Raw genomic sequence first — 22400 nt, forward strand, 5'->3', positions numbered from 1 at the left:
TGTGAGAAAATTCGACCATATATCCCCCAAGTTCAAGGAGTCAGGTTGGTTACCGATTGCTAAAACTGTGCAGCTCCACCTACTCGTCAATACACATAAATTCCTCATTTACAAAAAGTCAAATTATATTTATGAAAGATATAAAACTTTCAAATTACAGAATAATTCGAGGACACGAAACCGTCACTTTTATTATTCCAAAACACACGACAGCCTGCTTTTCTGGTAGTTTTATTTACAACTCCATCAAACAATATAATGCTCTGCCCAGTGAATTTAGACACTACTCCATATATAATTTCAAGAAAAAGTTGAAAACATATCTGAAGTCTTCTGGATAGATAATATATTCATGTTATGCCTTGCTCATATGGTGTTCCCTTTGTCTCACCTTTGTGTATGTTTTGCTATATTTTACCTTATTTAGGCTAAATAGATATTTAATATTTACTTTGGAATTTATAATCTTTGTTTTTTCTTAGTCTCATAAAGATTCATGAACTACTCACTTACCAATGTATACTAGGTAATTATTTTTATATTTCTAAATGAAATATGCTATCCTCAGGTTAAGTTGTAAAACAGCCTCGGCTAACCTTCGCCCTTTCATTGATTTTTGTATAAACAATGTATGTCAATGAATAAAGCCCATTTATTATTATTATTATATTGATGTCTCGTCCACACCAGAGCAAATCTTCAAGTTCGTAGTCGTAGTTGATCCACCTATTTTGTGCGAGCACCTTTTGATGTAGCGCCTTCTTCTCGATCTTTTCCGAACGCGAACAAGCATACGTTCGCTCGCTCGCTAGCCCGTACTCACCAAACGATTACACAACACAACAAAGTTTTTGTTTCGGGGTTGAAATTAGATGATTTTAATGTATTTCCACGTGTTAAAACCGAAAGTGACCATAAAAATTATATATTAGCTCTTGTTTTCAAGATATAGTATCATTATATTATATATATGTATATTGAGTTTTCAACAAATGAAATATTTCATCACCAACAGTTGGTACACATGTTTGTTTACATAACACCCCTCTCATCAGCTGTTCTTAAGTAGTAAACATAACCTATGTGAGTTTGTCAATTGTACGCACGTGGTTGCTATTGAAATTATCGTGTGAAGTTGATTTTTAAATTAATTTAAGTGCTGATCTGAAATGCCTCGAAAGTGTGTGAATTCTGTCGATACCTTTTGCTATATATGTGGTGAAATAACATTTAAGGCTCAGAAACGTAAAATGACACCTATCGTTAAGACAGCCTATGAACATTATTTTGGTGTGAAAGTTGGGGACCAAGATAAATCATGGGCTCCTCATATATGTTGTAATTCTTGTTCCGTCATATTGCGAGAGTGGCTGAAAAATAAAAACCGGGCAATGGCTTTTGCAGTACCTATGGTTTGGCGTGAGCCTACCAATCATACAGACGACTGTTATTTCTGCTTAACTCCTCCCATTGAGCAAGGTTTATCTATGAAGAAAAGAGGAACGGTTAAATAACCTAATCTCCCATCTGCTCTTCGGCCTGTACCACACTCAGACAATTTGCCAGTCCCTTCTCCACCCCAAAACTGTGAAATTTTAGAGGAAGGTGATGAAGACTATTTAGAAGGAGCAACCCATCCTTCTACATCCTATGACCCTGATTTTGAGGTAAGCGATAGGTCTAGTGATCCGCACAGAATTAGTCAAGCAGAGTTGAGTGACCTTATTAGAGATCTTCGCTTGTCTAAGGAAAATGCTGAGCTGTTAGGGTCAAGACTACAACAGTGGAATCTTCTAAAACATGATGTGAAAATATCTCAGTACAGACAGCGTCAAAAAGATTTGCTTCCTTTTTTTGAGAAAAAAGAAAACCTCGTAGTTTGTTCTGATGTTAATGGTTTGATGGACTGCTTGAATTTGGATCACACTCCATCTGAATGGAGACTGTTTATAGACTCTTCAAAACTAAGCTTAAAAGCTGTACTTCTGCATAATGGAAATCAGCTACCCTCTATTCCTATAGGTCATGCAGTTCACATGAAGGAAACGTATATAAATATGAAAACACTTCTCCAATCAATCAAATATGAACAACACAAGTGACACATCTGTGGTGATCTGAAAGTCATTGCTATACTCCTAGGAATGCAATTAGGGTTCACCAAGTACTGTTGTTTTTTGTGTCTGTGGGACAGTCGGGATAGAAAATCTCACTATAAAAAAATGAACTGGCCTACACGAGACCTAAACCCTACTGAGAAAAATGTAGTTTACGAGCCTCTTGTAGATCCTAAGGATGTTCTCCTTCCCCCATTACATATTAAGTTGGGACTAATGAAAAACTTTGTGAAGGCCATGGACCAGGAAGGACAAGCTTTTAAGTACTTGAGAGCAAAGTTTCCCAGGTTGAGTGATGCTAAAGTCAAGGAAGGCATCTTTATTGGGCCTCAAATCCGTGAAATCGTAAATGATCCTGCTTTTGACATGATTTTAACAGGAAATGAAAAAAGAGCCTGGGAAGCCTTTAAGGGGGTTGTACATGGGTTTTTAGGTAACAAAAGAGATGCACCAACTTGGATGCAACATGTCCTTAAAAATTCATTTTCTTCACTCTCATCTTAATTTCTTCCCACAAAACTGTGGAGCTGTGAGTGACGAACATGGAGAAAGATTCCATCAAGACATTGCCTTAATGGAACAGAGATATCAGGGGCGTTGGAATGAAGCAATGTTTGCAGACTACTGCTGGTCTGTGTGTAGGGATGCTCCAGAAGTGTTTTATAAAAGACAAGCTAAACGACAGCGATCTTACAATGAATCGGATGGACTTAATTGAAATTTGGTGGTACAAACTTCTTTTATTTGTCAAAACACTAAGAATAATGTTTTTTTTAATTAATTTTGTACTTAAAATATTCTAAAAGAAACATAACAATATTGTTTTATGTACTTTCACTTTTCACGTATAGTATAACTACTCTTTAAGATTAAGTACTGTGTATCTCAAAAACCAGAGCTAATAAAAATTTTTCATTGTTATTTTCGTTTTTATCACCCCAAAATTAGTAGAAATTGACTAATTTAGTGTAGGAAACATTCAAAAAATATTTTTTTGTTGTGTTGTGTTATTGATGCAGAATGCCTGTTCACTCTTGTTCGCTCTTGTTTGCTCGTGCTCGCTTTTTTGGTGAATACGCACCTTTACATACCACATGAAAGAAACAAGGAGGCGGCATTCGACTTAGTTGCTCTTCCATACAACTGCTTCGCTGGCGTAAGTGTATTATATCTGAGGGGGACTGTTTTGAAATGAACAAAATAAAAATTCCTTATTTTTTAAACAGACTACTTACAAATAAAAATGGCGGCTTCAATTTTAATTGGAGATGAACCCCGAATATTTCCAAAACCGGTTAAAATCAAAAATCCCCTTCACCTGTAACTTCAAGGGAATACATTCAGAGAGGCCCAAGCGACATCCACAGTTTCTTCCTCAACTTTTATTCAAGTTCTATTCTATCGAATAGAATTTCTTCATAGAACACTTGACAATTTTGAATTATGGCTGTATCTGGGCATGAAGGTAAATGTTTCATTCATTTGAACATGATTTCAAAATATTCAAATCATTCCTCACGATGGGATTTTTCAAATGATGCATCACACATGGTATGTTGCTATTCAAAAAAGGTGAGGAGAAGCTGGAGGCGTACAAGCGGTGAACTACGAATGTCACGTGGGCGAAAAAATGTCCCTCTGAAAACCTCAGGGATCTCGGAAAAATTTTGATATTTGTTCCAATTCAAGATATTCCAAAGAGGGAAGATTTCCTTGCGAAGCCCTCTATACAAATGCATGGACTAATGTGACAATGAAACTCCGTACGAGAAAGTGACAGAGCACTATGAGAAAAAATAATCAACTACTTGGGCAACCAATTCTATCTAGTTTGAAAACAAATTTTCATTCTCATGCAATGATAATGAATATTTTGAAATTTATCGATCGTAGATACGAATATACGAATTTTTTTTCTAGAATAACCAAATACACAATTTTTTAAATAAATTAAATGTGAAAGGCAAATTACTGAATTTGCCCTTAAATGTTCACTGCAAATTTTATTCAAAAATTCACATAGGTCCATCCAACTTGTCACATTTTTAGTTATTAATTTTGCCTATAAACTTCAGAACAAATACAGCAAGCGCCAAACGTGATGGCTAGCCCCCCCATACGCTCATTTTCAATATAACCCCCACTACAGCTCTTGCAAGACATACAAATGCTATGTACAGAGGTATTAACTTGTCCTACAATGCTGTTTGCGTTTGACATTTTCTGAATAATTTGTGTATCTGAAAAAATGTCATCGCCTAACAAAATATCAGTATCAAGAGTGTATCACAGAATAATTATATAACATTTCAATGAACTGTACTACTACCTATAATAATAAATGAAAAATAATTACAAAAAAGTCATGTTTCATGTGCTACCCTAATTAAAACTAATTATAGGTACGACACTGGCCGGCAAGAGGTTTATCGTAATCCAATAGTAATTTAGTTGGGAGAGTCTATACCTGCGCGATCGTTCGCCATCACGTTTGGCGCTTGCTATATATGAATTTCAAATGAAAATATACCCTCTTTGGGGGACGTTTCGAGAACTTTATCTCTTCCCTGTCTCGAATCTTGATTGAAATTGCGTACAAATATATAAATATTGAATTCAAAATCTCTAGAAATTGAATGACTATTTTTTGCATACATTGTACACTAGATGTTGTATTTCACTTGGTATGTAATAACCCCCAGTTCTGCTCCCTTTCACAGGAGAGATAGTTATTTAAGATCGAATTTAATGGAGCACGATTCTCCGATTTCCGTTTAACATTTATACAAGCTGTTTGTACACGCTTTATATTAGCTTCACTTGTATGTATGTATGTTTGTCCTTTTCATTTCATATTGGGATCTGTATGACAGAATTATCGACATTATTGCTTGATCTATTCGGGGGCAGATGGCAGTGTACGTAACCTCCTTGATATATCATTATGGATTGATATATTCGCGGGCAGATGGCGCTGTACTTAACCTCCTTGATATATCGACATTATTGCTTGATCTATTCACGGGCAGATGGCGCTATACGTAACCTCCTTGATATCTGTTTCAAAATATGTTTTTTCCGTTAACCAGCTGTCGCAACCCTACGAACGACAACCCTCAGAAGTCGAAACTTGTGCGAGCTAAGGATTAACCAGGTCGTACCTTATAACGTGTGATTCCTAACACAGGTTGGACGATAGCAAGTGAAAATCGATCGTTCATACTGGGGTTTGAACCACTGACCAATACGGCAGTCAATTCGACGAGTGAGTGAACAAAGCACCCACGTCGAACCGACCGGCTACCATCATTATTGCTTGCTTTATTTGTGGGCAGATGGCGCTGTACGTAACCTCCTTGATATAAGTCGAACTCACTTCACATGTATTTCTTCATTTGAAAAAAGTATTTTTTTAATAACATGCGCGCCTGCTGCCTTGGGCTTGGTAGCTGATTTTCAGGCTCCCTCTCCAGAATCGGAAAATATCAATGGCCATTTTTCTAAACAGTATAAGGCTGATTGACCCCAAAAGTTTAGATAAAATAAATATAGTTTAAAAAGACTAAAAAACACGCTTTTATAGCGTACGAAACTAAAAAATGAAAAATAATATAATTCAAGAAACTAAAATACACGCTTTTAAAGAACATCGAACTAAAAAGTTGGAAATGTTTTTTTTCAATAAGCTCAAAACAATAACGAAGGAAAAATACTAGTATTATTTGTGCCAAATTTTTTGTATATCAAGCGCCCGTTGCTTTTTTCACAATAATACTAGTATTTTTCGTTCGTTATTGTTTTAAGCTTATTTAAAAATAATATTTTTAACTTTTTAGTTCGATATTCTTTAAACGCGTGTTTTTTTAGTTATTTAAACTTTATTAATTTTTCAGGATTTTTAAAATTTCGTTGGGTTCTATCATCAGAATTTATTGCGTGATCCCAATTTATCATATATGTGCACCATCTTTAGATATCTAAAAAAGACAATATAATATATTTTTAGGTTTTGTATACGGCTCCAAGTCGAAATATTTATGTTTATTAAGATAATACGTAAATTAATATATGGGCGTTCCTATAAACTGCATGTTCAATAATGCCCAATTGAGTATTGAAAAAGTTGCATAATCTTATGACTGATAACACTAATGTATTACTTTTCTGTATTCTTTTTTTGTCAAAAAAACTATTTTTCTAAATGGTTTTTAATGTAATCATCTCATTAAATAATGTATTGATTTGAAATTACACGGAAAAAAAGATTTGTTACTTCAAAGAAATTTATTGAGTCTAATTTATTTAATCATTTTGATTAAATATTCATTTCAAACGATGTGTGTATTGTATCGATGATGATAATTTTGCGGAGACAAAATGAAGTTCTCATTTTGATTTCTCTAATATTTCAATTCAAGAGGTTTTTTACTTGGTCAAATGAATTGTGGATCATTTCAAGAATAACATTTATTGAGTTTTCAAAATAATTCGGTTGAATCAAACAATAAAATTTCATCAAATCAAAAGTACGTCTGTTGAATGAAAACTTTCCAATTTAGTTTAGCAGTATGGGGTGCGGTTTTGACACTAATATATAATTGAATCAGCTGAATATTTATTTTCACTTCAACAATGCATATCAATACATCAAACTTATTTTGGAAATAATTTCAAGACTATGGATAATTTCATTTCAGTATTTTTATTATTTGTTGGTTTGAAAAATTAAATTATTTCCTTGAAAGAAATGGTATAGTTGAAATACTTCTAATGACGAAGAGGTTTACAGTTTCTTTTTGATTATGCGTGGTTTGAAATTTTTCAGTGTTTTCACAGGTATGTTGATATTTATATATTTTCTTTCATTCCATATTTTGAAATAATTATTAATAGCATCGACAGCTATCCTCTATAAAAGTGGCTTGAGGTTCTTATTGTTTAATGTAATGACTGAAGGAAAACTTCGATGTTTTCAATTCTGTTTTTAAGAAAGTAGAAGTTGTTGAGTGAAATGATTATTATTGAGAGGTAGGTATGCATACACTGGGTACCTAGTTGACCTTTGATCTTTGGATACGGAGGAACTGTACATTTTCAGAGTAAATACAATTAAGGTGTTTGCTACAGAAATAGATGTCAGCGAAGAACTGTACCTTTATTTCGAATTGTACATTTCTTACATCATAAATAATTGAATGGCGCCGTAAACAATGATTTCATTCTCATCCGGTATAATAGTTGATTTAAAAACATGATAGTATATACCGAATCCTTGAAGGAACCTCTTTTTAAGATTTTTCTTTTAATAAACATTGTGAAATAATCACAGTTTTCTCTTGTTTTAATTTATTAAAATTAGTAAGACCGAAAAGGAAAACTTATTTGTAACATATTTACAGAAATGATGACATCCAACAAAACTGCACGAACTCAAAATGATTAAATGATCTGATTGGAATTTTTAAAGGTAAAAAAATACATTTATTATTTATAACCCACTAATATACTTAAACCTCATACTTTTGAAACAGATAATGATGTAATCCTAGACATAGCTAAAAGGCTCACTGATGAAGTTCTCAAAGAAATGATTCCCTCAATTGGCAAAAGAAAAATATTCAATCAAGGAAGCAATTGATGGAATAAATTAAGAATCATATATAACAGAGGTATGTTTTTCAATCGTAACTTTTATAATAAATATGTATACCATTACAATTAGAAACATTCAATTTTCTCAAATAACTATATATTTTTGCGATTTGCCGTAGATACTTATTAATTTTCAGGTCTGTACCTTAATAATTAAATGTTACAATTCTCAAATTTACTAGATTTGAAAGCCTGAAAATTGCGGTTGGAGAGCTAAATAAATGTTGTCACCACAGTCATATTTCTAATCAAATATTTCTGTGATAAAGTACGTCATTGTTTTTTTCCTATTATCAAAAAATAAGGATACCTCCGTTAGTTGAGTTGGATTTGTACAAAAATAAATAATTATATTCTTATATTTCTATGAGATAATATCCAAGCTAGTTAGTAGACATTGATCCAATACTATTATTGCGAAAATGTAGACAATCACTAATCTCTGTTCTCTTTCATTTTAGAACATTACTTCAGTGAAAGATTTCGAAACCGACTCTAATTGTTTTTTGGTAGATATCACCAATTATAATAATAAATAATAAAATATGTTAATGTTTTAGATTAGGATCAACCATTTGTGGAAAGTTCATATTTTTATTTAAATATTTGTAGAAGTCTATTATAATTTATTGATTGTTTGAATAAATTTGTTACTGAAATTTCTCGATTTTTATTTATATTTTGCTAATTCTCATGTTGAAAAAATGTCCATGGCATTTACATAATTTGTATTGAATATGAAATAATATCCGCAAGACTCCCATCAGCAGCTGATTAAAAAATCGTGATACGTAAGTAGATCAATAATCCAGTTGAGAAAAATATACAAATTGTATTTCATGTATTAAGAAATTGGGTTGATGAACAAACATAATATATTCTCACAATTATTCAATAACTTGATCTATTTCGATTGGATATTCATGTAAATTCAATCACTGACTCTCTGTATTTCTGATTATGCCGAAAAGTACTTTTCTCAATACTAAAACTACGTAGTAATTTTCAGTAGAACCGATCTGAAGCTCCATTACCACCAACGAGATGCTGGTACTCAAATTAGTATAATATTTGGTTGATTGAATCCAATAACCAAATTCAAACAAGAGGGAAGGATTTTGATTTGTAAATTTATTTCATTTGGTTCACCATTATTCATACTTATTTTGAACTTTCGAAATCATTTATTCTATCAGCAAGATACTTACAATGAGGTATAAACTTTGTTCTTTCAATTACTATTGATTACTTGTTCAACAAAATCATTACTTCAGTGGAAATTTTACCATTATCAAAACAAGCAAAGTTCTCCATCATCCTGCAGATATGTTATGTTTCCTCAACATAACTTTTACTCAAACAGAAAATACATTTGATTATTTCAATCAGTTCCACTATTTCACCCATCTTTAAATGTTGTTTGTTTAATAGAATATTCTAATTACGCTAAATCATTCCCGCTATCAATTAGACAAAATATTACTTGAATTCAATTCTTCTTTAAATTGAAATAACTGATCGATGTGATTGTTTCAATCAAAGATTTGTTTGATACAATGAACATTTGCTTGAAGAAATAGTTGGGAGTCAAGAATTCTTTTTTCTTGCATCAACAAAATATTTTGTCGTGCATATATGACACTTTTATTTCTTTGAATGAAGTGAGTTTTCTTTCATTCAACAAATCTTTTTTTTCGTGAAGTGGGCGTCAATTGCCTAGGATATCTCATTTATTAAACATCATTTCGACATTAGAAATATATAAAAACGACACATCCTAATTTTACGGATATTTTAATGAACTAAACACAGAACCATTTATCATATATGCATAATAACATTCATAGCTATTATTTAACAATAGGCAATATAACAATATCTCAGTGAAATATAATCAAAGCTGTTAGTTGAACATCAACTGTTGAAATAATCACGAGTACCTTATAATATATTCCGGACAAAAGTCATTATCGAAATATTTGACAACGACGTTCCCATCGCTTTTGGCAGACGTATCAGCTGGTTCTGGAGGTATATACAAACCAGATATACCTGGACATCTAGCTACTTCCAAAACTTTAACGACGAACATAATTCTTTCGCTAACAAAATGCTTCCGAGGAAACATGGAAGCGTAATTAGAACTCGGCGAGAAGGATACCCCACAACCGAACTTGCTGTATCGATAACCACTGGAGCCCATCAAACGCCAATCAAAATTTTTTCTGCAAATCGAATCAATATTGCACTCCTTGGTGCCGTGGAACAAACTTGATTCGGAAACATATACGTGCCTGCTTTGCTTTTGTTTCAGTTTGAGCTGATATTGTACGTACAAGAAAGGGCACTGGACTCTTTGAATTTGTATAATATTACTAAGAGGGGAGGTAGATTTGAATCTTCTCTCGACTGCATGATATTCCGGTGAATTCCCCGATAACTTCACCAGCTGGTACGCTGTATTATTATCCATCCAATTCCAGTGGAGTGTGTCTACGTGACTCAGGCAAACGCTGAGCACTGACGGATTTTTCTGGATTTGAATCGCAGGCTGCACTACTCTATTTTCATCATTCAACGAGAGACTACCGAAAGTGTCTATCAAATCGTCGTTCATCTTCACTTCTTCACTGCACCGACGAAACTACGAAATGACCCACGAAAGTAGTTAGTATCGCGAATTAAATGTCCTTCGCCAGTTATGAACTGCAATGCACTCATGCGCTCTCCAATCATTTTATTCATGAACGATGGCTCTGTGATTTCCCGACGAGCGTGGAAATCGAGATAATTCGTTTTTATCGTCAACCGTGTTGCTATTTCACTGTGTCACCGATAATTTTGAGGAGAGTCTACAGTCTACAGGAACGCTATTCTTGAGTTTAGGAAAATAGAAATGCCATGAAAAGAAAACAAAAAAGGGCGTGGTTGTGGAATGTTCTACTTTTGAACGATTTTTATTACAAAGTACATAAAAAAATTGAATTATCTAATTGCTCTCCTAGCCCTGGATTAGAGAAATTGAAATAGAAATCGCAACCTAAAATTCATTCACGGAACTCAATTTTACAGCTGCCGGACTGAGTCATGGCAGGTGAGAAGTCCCTTCCCTAAGATGTGCAGTAGATGTGAAGAAATCTGTTATCAGTCTGTTAGATTATTCGAGCCGTAAACATCCAAATTCAAGACAGTATTCAGTTAGTGATGGAGTTTAACATACCCAACTTTACGACCCAAACTTTACGCAGATATGATTTCTCCCACTGGCCATGACTCAGTCCGGTAGCTATTTCAGACCTTTCCAAATAAGAAAGAATAACACGCTGAAAGGGTTGTATTTCCACAAGCTGATCTAATCGAGTTTTATGTTCTTTATGTCCCCAGGGTTTCATAGTGTTTAGATTTGAATTGCTTCACGATTTTATGCAAGCGGAAGCCCGCAAGAAATCACAGGATAGAAGTATTTTATGACTTTCAGTATTCATTCCAACTTGTTGAATTATTCAGAGAAAAAAATATTTCCTTTCGAAGGTACAATTGAAATGTTTCGGTTTGATTAACTTTTCATTGCCCTATTTTTTATTCTTGGAAGGTGAATTAAAAACCATGGGAATATATGAAAAAAACTTTTATATTGAATGAGCAGAAAAATATAATAACCAAAACGAAACACATTATGCACAAAACGAAACACATTGACAATAGTATTAAAGAATGAATGCCTCTTCACCATATTACAGAAAATGCTCAATCAGGTGGATAAAACAGTTTTCTATATAATAATAATAAATTGTCTCTATTTATACTCGCAGAGTTTAGCTTTGGTTGTGTTTGGAATTGGATAGGTTTCAAATATCACTTTTGAGGATTATGTAAGCGATAACTCCACAAATAATAACATTCAGTAGAAATTGATTTGAATTTCCAAGTATAAAACCGCGGGTATGCCTTCAAAAATTCATTCATCACTCATTTCACATCTAATATATACAAATGGATGTTTGTTGGTTGGTTGGTGAGTGATAAACTTCTACATCGCTCAACCGATCGTGATGAAACTTGCCATAAGTAATTTTTCATAGAGAAGGTTTTTAGGCTATCAATTTTTCTGTAACTCGTCACTAGATGTCGCTGTAGAACAATGTTTTTGAAAGCACTGTTCTATAACGCTGCGCACGCCTAAGTTCGTTGATTCTGATTCTGTCAAAACATTGGAACAGCAGCGATACAGCAACATAATACTAGTAAATAATAAGAGAGACTTTCTCCTTCGCCAAATGACCAAACGTCATACATGACGTAGAGGTAGAATTTAGTTTATTTTATCTACTTGCTGAATTGTTGTCTGAAATCATTTGAAGGGATTGCATTATATCAGTTTCATTTAATCATGCGGTGCCCTGAAGTTGCTCATTGATATTTACTGTCAACCTGACAATATTGTTGAAAGATCTTGTTGTATTAACCCCCAGACCAGTTTTCATTGCATTTGTTGTTTCTAGTATTGTTGTTCTTTGAATCACCGTTGTTCCTGTTAATTCTGCCGTGTTTTTGTTCCCATTGTGTTTATTGTTTGGATATTTGTGTTGGATATTGTTCCTGTGTTCCAGTTGTTTTCTGTTCCTGAGTTCCTGTTCATATTTTAATATTTCTGAAGTTCCCATTTTAATTGATATCAGCTCATTTTGACTGACAAAGTTCAACATGGCACGTCTGTCACTTCAAGCAAAAATTGAAATTGTTTTAATTGTTGGTGAAGGGGTGAGGTCTTATCGTGAAGCGGTCGCTGAATTTAATAGAAGACACCCGCTAGAGGTAGCTGTACACCCTGGAACTGTACATAAAATATATAATCTATTCATGAGCACTGGCCAAGTAACAAAGGACAGAAAAATTGTAAAACATCATATTGATGATGATACGATATTGGCGGCTCATCAAGCTGATCCTAGAATTAGTTTGAGAAACTTATCGCTTCAACTCAATATGAGCTGCAGTAAAATATGGAGGTGTTTAAAGAGGCATAAAATGCATGCGTTCAAACCCAAATTTTTACATACTTTGCACTTTGAAGGAGATAAAATCCGCCGTAAGGAGTATTGTTTATGGGATGCAGGGAAATCATCTCAATGACAGGAATTTTTTAAAGTATATCTTATACAGTGATGAGGCTACCTTTACCACGAATGGTGTTGTATCTTCCCAGAATATGAGGTTTTGGGCTGAACAAAATCCAAATTGGGTGGTGAATTGTAGAGACCAAATATCTCAGAAAGTTAATGGGTGGTGTGGTATCCTGAACGAAAATATTATCGGGCCTTTTTTTCGATCAAAATTTAAACGGACGACTATTCGTTGATTTTGTCGAAAATGCATTTTCCGATGTGTTGAAAGAACTACCATTGGATGTGAGACACAGCATGATTTTCCAGTTAGATGGTTCACCAGTTCACAATAGTGGCATAACAAGGGTTTGGTTGAATATGAATCTACCTATGAAATGGATAGGACTCAATAGCCCTCTCGTAGTATGGCCACCACGATCCCCAGATTTAACTCCACTGGATTTTTATTCATGGGGAAACTTGAAAAATAAAGTTTATAAGGATAGGCCAACAAATAAGGAAGATTTCCGTGCAAGAATTATACAAGCGTGTAGAGAAATCACACCTAGAGAACTGAAAAGAGTTGGAGGAAATAATAGAAGGCGTATCGAAAAATATGTTCGATTGGAGGGAAATTTCATAGAAGGCACGAAAATATAAAATTGTCAACGGTTAAATTATTTGAAATTGATTGTTTTGTTTTTTAATTGAAAATGTGATTTTGAAAGTAGTACTTCGAAAGAATGTTGAACTACATAACATTTTTCGCCACAAAATATGCCTGTTTTTTTTAAATAATGGGAAAATGAGAATATGAACTAAGATTAACCATCCTAAAACCTCACTGATTACATGTTTCCGTTCCTCTTACAAAATTACCATTTTCTCTCTTATTGAGAAAGAATAACCTTCCTGACAGACAACAAAATAAAAAATAAATTATTTATGTGAAAACAAAAGTAGAATTTATCTTGAACAATTTAGTTCATGTTTTGATGTCAAAAACAAAAAAAAATCTACTTCAAATAATACGGAAGGTGTTTCCATGAGAAGTAAAACAAATTCGTAATTTTCAGGACTGAAATTTTTTCAGGAAAAAAGTGTAATCGTAGTAAGTTGGCAGTCCTAATCACGAATCTGAAGGAATTTTTGCCTATTTTGCCCCTAATATGTTTTACCGTAAAAATGGGGTGTTCCATCGCGAGTGGCGGACAGTGTATATCACTTTGGCCAACCCCATTCAGGTGGTAGGTGCATTTTGAGCATTTCCATCAGTCCAGGGAGTTTCAACGTTCTACCTCGAATATTACGGAAGATACGGGGGTGTTTCCATGAGAAGTGAGACACACTGCAGATCCGTTTCATCCCGTGTGGTCACCTGGATCTACACTGCAATAATAATACCTATGTTAACGTATGGAGCCATTGCAAGTTCTACAAGCAACGGCTATCCAAAAATTATATCAAATACAGTGACTGGCTTGTTTAAACATCAGAGGAGCCATGAGAACAACACCAACCGCGGCAATGGAATTAATCACGGGTCTGACCCCTCTGGATCTGTACGTTAAGGAGGTTGCGTTAATGTCCATGGTACGATTGCGCACGGCTGGTGTAAACCTCGAAGTAGGAATGGGTCAATTGAGGCTGGGCCTATGGCGGGAAGTGCTTACTGCGCAACCTCTGCTGCAGGCAACAAGCAATGCAATTGAACCCAGGTTTGTGTTTAATAAACCCTACAAAATACAAATTAAGCAGAACATAGAATCAGATGATACAAATGCAATACGTATTTATACAGACGGCTCAAAAACCAAAGAAGGTTAAGGGTGTGGAATGTACTCCAGATCACTAAGCCTAAGAATTAAGTGGGGAATAGGAAGAAATACCAGAGTGGTCCAAACAGAACTGGTTGGTATCTCAATCGCCACAAAAGAAATAACCAAGAAAGGAATTTCTGGCAAAAACATAACAATCTGAAATGACAGTAGACAAGCCCTATTAGCCTTGAACATACAACATATAACCTCAAGGCTAGTACTAGAGTGTCACCAAGATTTAGCCAAAACCTCGGTAGATAATAACATTATTCTGAGGTGAGTTAAGGGGCACGACATGAGTAAAGGTAATTGCATTGCCGACTGTTTAGCCAAGGAAGCGGCTGGACTGAGAATTTTAGGACCCAGTGGCACCTACGGCCTGATGACTTCGACAACTGCGGAACTAGTCAAATGTTACACCCATGCTCAATCCTTAAAGAGATGGGATGGAATCAAAGGATGTAATATTGCCAGGATCACCTTGGGCGACCCTGGGAAGCTGGCGCCGAAGAAATATCTGGCGATAACCAGGAAAAATCTACGCCTAATAGTAGGATTTCTGACTGGCCACTGTCAAGTAAACACCTCCATAATATGGAGCTAGTGGACACACCTCTAAGCAGGATGTGTGAACAGGAAGATGAGACTGTCAGGCATGTCCTGTGCGAGTGCTCGGAGTTATCGTCAATAAGAGAGTGTGTGTTCGGCGAGTCTTGGCCTACACCTGCCGATATAAAGGAGATGTCTCCCAGTGACCTGTCCACCTTCCTGGAAAGGACAGGATGGACGATGACCTAGGAGGACAACTCCTCGGGAGAACGTACAATGGGCAATGGGTCACATGTGGCCTAAGTGCTGTGGGATTACACTAACCCTCCCTACTCTACAGATACAGATACCCGTACTCTAAATATAGATCCGTTTCATAATGATATCCATTATGATTCAGATTTTTCATAACGATACAGATTTTTAATCAATAGAAACTTATAATTTTTCCTATCTGATTGTTTCATTTATCGAAATCAGTAGGTGTTTAATTTTCAAAGAATATAGCTAGAGGTAAACTTTGCCAATTATAATATCAAAATTACCACCGCACTTATCGGAGAAAGCAGAAATTGCAGGACAAAATATTTTACCCCAAAAATCTAAGAAAGTGTACGAAAAACTATATCAACGGTTTGTGGACTGGAGAAATACAAATAATATTTGTATTTCTCTATATAAAATATTTTTGAAGTTCTTCTGAATAATGAAAGATAAAATTTCATTATCTATCATATTGGAATATAATACATGCTTGAATATTCTCGAACAACTTATGAAGATTAGGTCTGTGAAACACAAGATAATCGTTGATTAATTATTGGTATTCTTTCAAAGTATATGTACACAAATAAGAACATGAACTACATATTAGAGTTACCATGTACTAATCGTTACCAATCGAGCCTTTTACTGCCAGCAAGCAATGACATACCCTTTAACGACATACAACCTTATTTTGAACCAAAAATTTACCTTAGCATAGCGCGCATGCAGGGCCGTAACGAAAAGAAAAACTGGGGGGGGAGGGAATCCAAATTTTCTCAACCCCACCAGCAAAATTTTCCAACTTTCGAAGAATTGAAAGCAGAGGGATTAGTTACTACTATAATATATTAATTTTCTTACTTAGCTATCCAAAGATTGGCTGAATGCTTATGCCCGTTAGGGTATGCACAAACGAAAATAAATTTTGCTAATTATAAAAATAATAATGGGAATTATTCTACTTTGGACCAAGGTCCTTGGTCTTCCACCATATCCACCATGTATAGTAATATTCAATACAAATGAAAGGAAACAACACTTAAATAATATTGTTTTCTACTATATTTTTTTCTATCTTCACGGCCCCAAATTTCCCAACTTTTCCAAGTCGAAAAAACAGCGAAAAGTTGAGAATTTTGTAAAATTGTCACTTCAAAATTTGTGGACTGTTCAGGACTGTTTTCTTACTAGGGAGAAATTAAACTTTTTTGAAGATTTCAAACAACTCAGAATTCTCTAAAAGTTATGCATGTTGGGAAATCCCAACCTTCTCCTGGTTCTTTTCTTTTTCTTATTAACTCTCCTTTTCTTTTCTCTCATTTTTATTTTTTTAGTTTTTATTCATTTTTTTACTATTATTATTTTCTATCTTCATGGCCCAAAATTTCCCAACTTTTTCCCAAGTCGAAAAAGCAGGGGGGGGAGGTTCCCCCCCTTGGCGACGGACCTGCGGGCATGGCTTCGTTTTAGGAACTGCAGAAACTCTGATAAAACTTCTGCACTCACTTCTAAGTAAAATTACCTAGTTCCCTCAAAATTAGAATGCGGATTTTTGATATGGGATCCTATTTACAATCAACATATTGTGTCCAGAAAAACTTCTTGATATTTCTGTTTAGAAAAGAAAGAACATACCCACATTACATCGAGCTTTTGACCAAGTTTGATTTCATGTTATTGGAAAAACATCGAAGAAATTATTTTATAATATTTTTGTATAAAGTTTTGGACGCCCAAATTGACTGCTTTGTTTCTTATAAATATCTTCGTTTCTCGACTGAAAACTAGAAAAGTCTGTTTTTCTTTATACAATGAATAGGATAAATATTCGTTTTGAGGGTACCCGGCGCTTTTGAAAAAATGTTTGAGTGTACTTACGTATTTTGATGCGTAGATTACGAATCCGAAAGAAAAAAAAAACGGCGCTCTTCCTTATTTACAAAGTTACGGCCCTTCAAAGTTCAGAAAAGGGTTATAAAAAACTTAATTTAAAAACGAATGCTTGCATCAGTCGTACCAACTATGCCATTAACCTTAAAAACGTGAAATACAGAGGTATACAACCAAAAAGCAGCTCCTTACATTTTCAACATTTTTATTGGGAAAAAATGTTGATTGTTGAAGTGAAAAGTGACAAGAAAGGAGGAATAAGGTGTAAAGGTGACCTAGTGAATAAATATTTGTGTTTTTAAATAGTGTATCTTGTGAAAAAGAAGGCTGCCCTTTTCTGAACTTAGAAGGGCCGTAACTTCGTAAATAAGGGAGAGCGCCTCGCTTTCTTCTTTCGGATTCGTAATCTACGCATCAAAATACGTAAGTACACTCAAACATGTTTTCAAAAGCGTCGGGTGCCCTCAAAACGATATATATCATGAATAGAACTCACACCAATTTATTATTTCAAGCTTCGATAAATTTTTATGTGTCTCAATTCTAATGAAACATCCTCAGAATGCAGTTCTGAACTACAACGACCTTCAAACCCGAATGAAGATATTAACACTGAATAGGCACTAAATCCTGAGAAATATAGCATTAAAACGAAAATATTGTAATCAAGGTTGATTCTATATATTTTATAATTTTTCCTCATCTGTTTAGTATAATTTCCTTACGCCAGTGCAAGAGACAGGTTAAGACAAAAACCTCAGTAATTTCTGAGAATTTAGTACCTACTATTTTGGAATTACAGTATATATACTATTGTGACATTTTCACTTGTAATATCATAAAACTTCATGCATACAAATAATTCATTAAATCTAAAGAAATAAACTTTTAAATGTTCACTCCCGTCTTGGATATACTTATACAGGTTGAATGGATTGACGCCTATCAGAAAACAACTACTCCACTGGCTAATACCACGAACGGCGTTGGATTATATCCAACAGGCGTCAGTGCAAGAATCTTCACAGAAAATTTCCTGCATATGCAATTGGCAATACAATTGAAAAAGTCGACCTTCAATTTTGGAACGGGCACACTTGCAGACCAGTTTCGGGCTCCTTAGCCACTCGTCAGTGCAAGATAGTGACCATCTTTGACTTAAAGTCAATGATATTCCATAATTGAAAATCGAAATTCTTTTAGAGTATTTCATTCCTCATCTTAAGTAGGAGTGAAGATTCCTGCACTGACGCCTGTCGGATATAATCCAACATAGAACAGGCGTCAGTCCATTCAACCTACTGTGTAGGTATATCGGAGACGGGCTTGAAGATTTAAATCTCAGTTTCTTAGATTCGTTTACTGCCTGTCTTCAAGCATAGCCCACTGACTAATAAAGAAAATAATTCATTGTAATATTTTATATTTTTTCCAAATCTATTTCAATATTTTCTTTTACTTTCACATAGATATTTTCATTATGTGCCTACTCATTGTACCTAACTTCAACAATTTGCTCTGTAAATGGTTTCATTGTTATTATTATTATGTGATATATTAATAGATTCGTTACACTTTAGTATCTACTGAGAAAAATTCGTACACTTCTTGAATGAATATGGTTTTATTACATACTTTTACAATGTTCTCATTAAATTATCACTATTACGCATATGTATTTCAATTCGCAATAAAATAACATAATTATACGAAAAGAGGTGTGGGGAATATTTGAATTACACCAAATGAAAAGAAAATCTAAAAATGTCAAATGAAAATAAAAATTCAATCCTAAAAAATGAAATACATATCATACTATAACAAAGTTTCAAAATCATGTAATGGATTCATTGACAATAACGAATGATATATTCCGGATAAAATTCATTATCAAAAAATTTGACGAAAACGTTTTCATCATAGCTCACAGATACGTCATGCGGTTCCGGCGGTATTATCAAATCATCTTCACCCTCGCATCTCGACACTTCCAGAACTTTAACAACAATCATTATTCTCTCCCGGGGTAACATCTCCTTGGATAATCGGAAGCGTAACTCGAAGAAGGCGAGAATGATACTCCGCACCCGTACTTGCTGTATCTATAACCACTGGAGCCCATTTTTCGCCAATCAAAGTTCGATCTACAAATCGAATCAATATTTTCTTCTTTTGTTCCATGAAATAACGTGTGTTCAGATACATCTCCATGCACAGTCTGTTTTTGACTCTTTTTCATCTGATACTGAGCGAACAGTAATGCATTTTCAACTCTCTGGATATTGTTTATTTCAGGCGGATTGCGAAAACCACCATCGAATAGCTTTTCGACAGTATTGTACTCAGAAGAATATGATACCAAATCCATTAACTCATAGGGTTTATCGTGATAGTTATATCGCCAACTTAAAACTTTCTCTACCATATATTCGTCACTTGTAATTTTTGTAGGAATCTGTAATATTCGATTTTTGTCATTCAGAGCGAGAACATCTAAACTATCACTCAGATCTTGCAAATGATCACTCATGTTTTATATACACTCAAGCGAACAGAAAAAACTTTAGGCCGGCCACACACGTAACGGTATACATGACAGGTAAACCTGTACAGGTCATCTGCGCAGGCAAACCGGAGCGTGTGTGCCAGTCGCTGCAGGCGAAAGTGCACAGGCGAAGCGACCTGCGCCGGTCACCTGACAGGAACGGAGATTTGGTATCTTGTACCTGCGCAGTCGTCAGTTATACCCTAGACCTGAGCGTGTGTGTGAGTACGTCTGGTCGCCTGCGCAGTAGTTTTGTTTAGTTCGGGCTTCTTCCGTGAAGAGAGTGTCTTTTGTTTCCTCATAACCGTGTCTTTCTTTTCAATTAATGGAGTCACGAGTAACAACAGCTGTTTATAGGCGTCTTCATCCATCCGCAAATAATTACGGAAGTCTGAAGGCTCACCAACCAAGTCTTTCAATAATCTTGTATGAGTGTATTCATCTCTTTTAGTAAGCCACTTTTTACTCCAAATTTTACGTTTACACTTCTTCTTCTTGTTTAAAACCACACACAATCCGACTAAAGCTATCATATCATCTTCATCTTGGCTCGCCATCTCTCAACTGAGCTAAACGTACGGTATACCGTTACGTGTGTGGACTCTAGTTTGCACAGGTATACATGACAGGTAAACCTGCGCAGGTTTACCTGTCATGTATACCGTTACGTGTGTGGCCGGCCTTAGAATGTATTAAAAGTATCACAAATCTGCTTTATGATAGTTGATGCTACCCGAGCGACACATTAACTCTGTTTGTTTTTTGATCAACGATTGTAGTTATTACGAATTACGAGCCGCATCAAGTACAGCAGGGTTGCCACATATTATTCAATCCAACCTGAAAATACACTCCTCAAAACAAAGGATCACACCTTTATGAGCTTGTAATTTTTTCAACAGTAAAAAATGTTTGTTATATTATACTGAAAGGCAATGCAAATGGCTACCAAATCCATGCTAAATTATTGAATAATTTTTTGTTGTGTATTGGGTATATGTGAGAAAATTAACTACCAAAATCAAAATGAAAATCTTTTTACTATTGAAATCAAAAGTGAACAAAAAGTTGTTTTGGTGTTACAAATAATGGCTCAGTATCTTGTGTTTTCTCCTCGGACAGAAATCACAGGATGGTTCTTATGAGCCCTCTGAGGTTTTCTTGAGGCAAACGCTCCCAGTCTTCTCGAAGAACGATTATCAGCTCATCTAAAGCGATGGGTTGGTTTTGACGGTTTCGGATGCTTCTTCCCAGTTGATCTCAGACATGTTCGATGGAATTCAGGTCCGGGCTGCGAGCGGGCCACCCCAAAGTGGTGATAATGTGAGCTTGTAGGTACTGAGGCACTATGCCTGCAGCATAAGGACGGGCCCCATCGCACATGAAAATGAAATTGCTTTTGCGTTTTGACGTATCTGGACATCCGAAACCTCATTAAAGTACCTTTGGGCAGTCAGGGATCCGTTGCGGATGACTACAAGGTCTGTACGAACATTGAGTGTTAGTCCACCCCACACCATTATTGATCGACCCCAAAATGGGAATAAAACATCAATTCCTTCTTCTGTATACTCTAACACCATCATTATTGCCAAAAAGAGTAAACTTAGACTCAACAGAAAAGAGTACTTTACGCCAATGCCTCAGCTGCCAAAGTCTGTGTGTCCAAGCAAACTGAATTCTTTCTCTTTTGTGGCGTGCTGTAAGCCGAGGTACCTGGACTGGTCACCTAGATCTCAATCCACTTCCTCAAAGTCGCTTTCACACAGTCTGGTCGGAAATTTAGGTACCCGTTGCTCGACTTAGCTCATTTTGCAGTTTCCTGGCTGTTGAAAATGTGCGTTTGAGGGTACTTAGTCTCTAATTGTTGGTAGCGGTTCAAAAGTCTTGAAACCACTGATTGCCTTACACCCAACCTTTGACCCACCTGACGTTGAGAAACACCACCTTCAATCCATTTGACAGTCCTAGTGACATTATTGTCAGAAAGAACCTGACACGTTACGTAAACAGGAGGTGCCAAACAGAAAATGAGTAAACTGCGTAAGAAGTCATTTCGAATGGCATAAAAACTAAATAGTTACCGAATGTAGGCAGTTTCTTTGTATGGCATGGGCGGCACAGTATAATTTTTTTTCAAAATTAATTTTATTTTTCATAAACCTACAGGGATTTTTTATTAGTAGTAAAGACAAAGAGTAATTTAGCTGTTCGGATTGACTTCATATAGACTATATAGTCTAAGATCCGACCATAGAATGACCTTCACCCATCGCGTTACGGGTTGAAATATATTTTAATATATAATTCAATATTTAAAAAAATATATTCCGTGAAGATTGCCTGAAAATTTAAGTGCAAAGTATAATTGATTAATAATTGAATTTTTCTTATGGACATTGCAATAATTCCGTTACGTTTTAAATTGCATACTAATCGTAAGTATATAACTTGT

At 35.1% G+C, this 22400-nt stretch overlaps 2 protein-coding genes across 2 annotated transcripts in view; both read right to left on the bottom strand.

The window, feature by feature from the left end:
• ATPsynB (ATP synthase subunit b, mitochondrial) overlaps nt 1-22400 on the bottom strand; it is a 59083-nt gene that overhangs the window by 17842 nt on the left and 18841 nt on the right. The gene's annotated exons all lie outside the window — the stretch shown is intronic.
• LOC111502754 (protein mono-ADP-ribosyltransferase PARP12) lies at nt 9547-10483 on the bottom strand. The gene has a single exon (XM_023156905.2). It carries the CDS (start codon nt 10384-10386, stop codon nt 9700-9702), a length of 687 nt encoding a protein of 228 aa, XP_023012673.2. The 5' UTR covers nt 10387-10483; the 3' UTR covers nt 9547-9699.

This window comes from Leptinotarsa decemlineata, unplaced genomic scaffold, assembly GCF_025532065.1.
Source record: "Leptinotarsa decemlineata unplaced genomic scaffold, Ldec_3_MD MMD2_tig00026299_RagTag_RagTag, whole genome shotgun sequence".
Classification (NCBI taxonomy): domain Eukaryota; kingdom Metazoa; phylum Arthropoda; class Insecta; order Coleoptera; family Chrysomelidae; genus Leptinotarsa; species Leptinotarsa decemlineata.

Excerpts from the sequence above, each read along its gene's own strand:
- LOC111502754 (XM_023156905.2), bottom strand. The coding sequence starts at position 10,386 with ATGAACGACGATTTGATAGACACTTTCGGTAGTCTCTCGTTGAATGAT.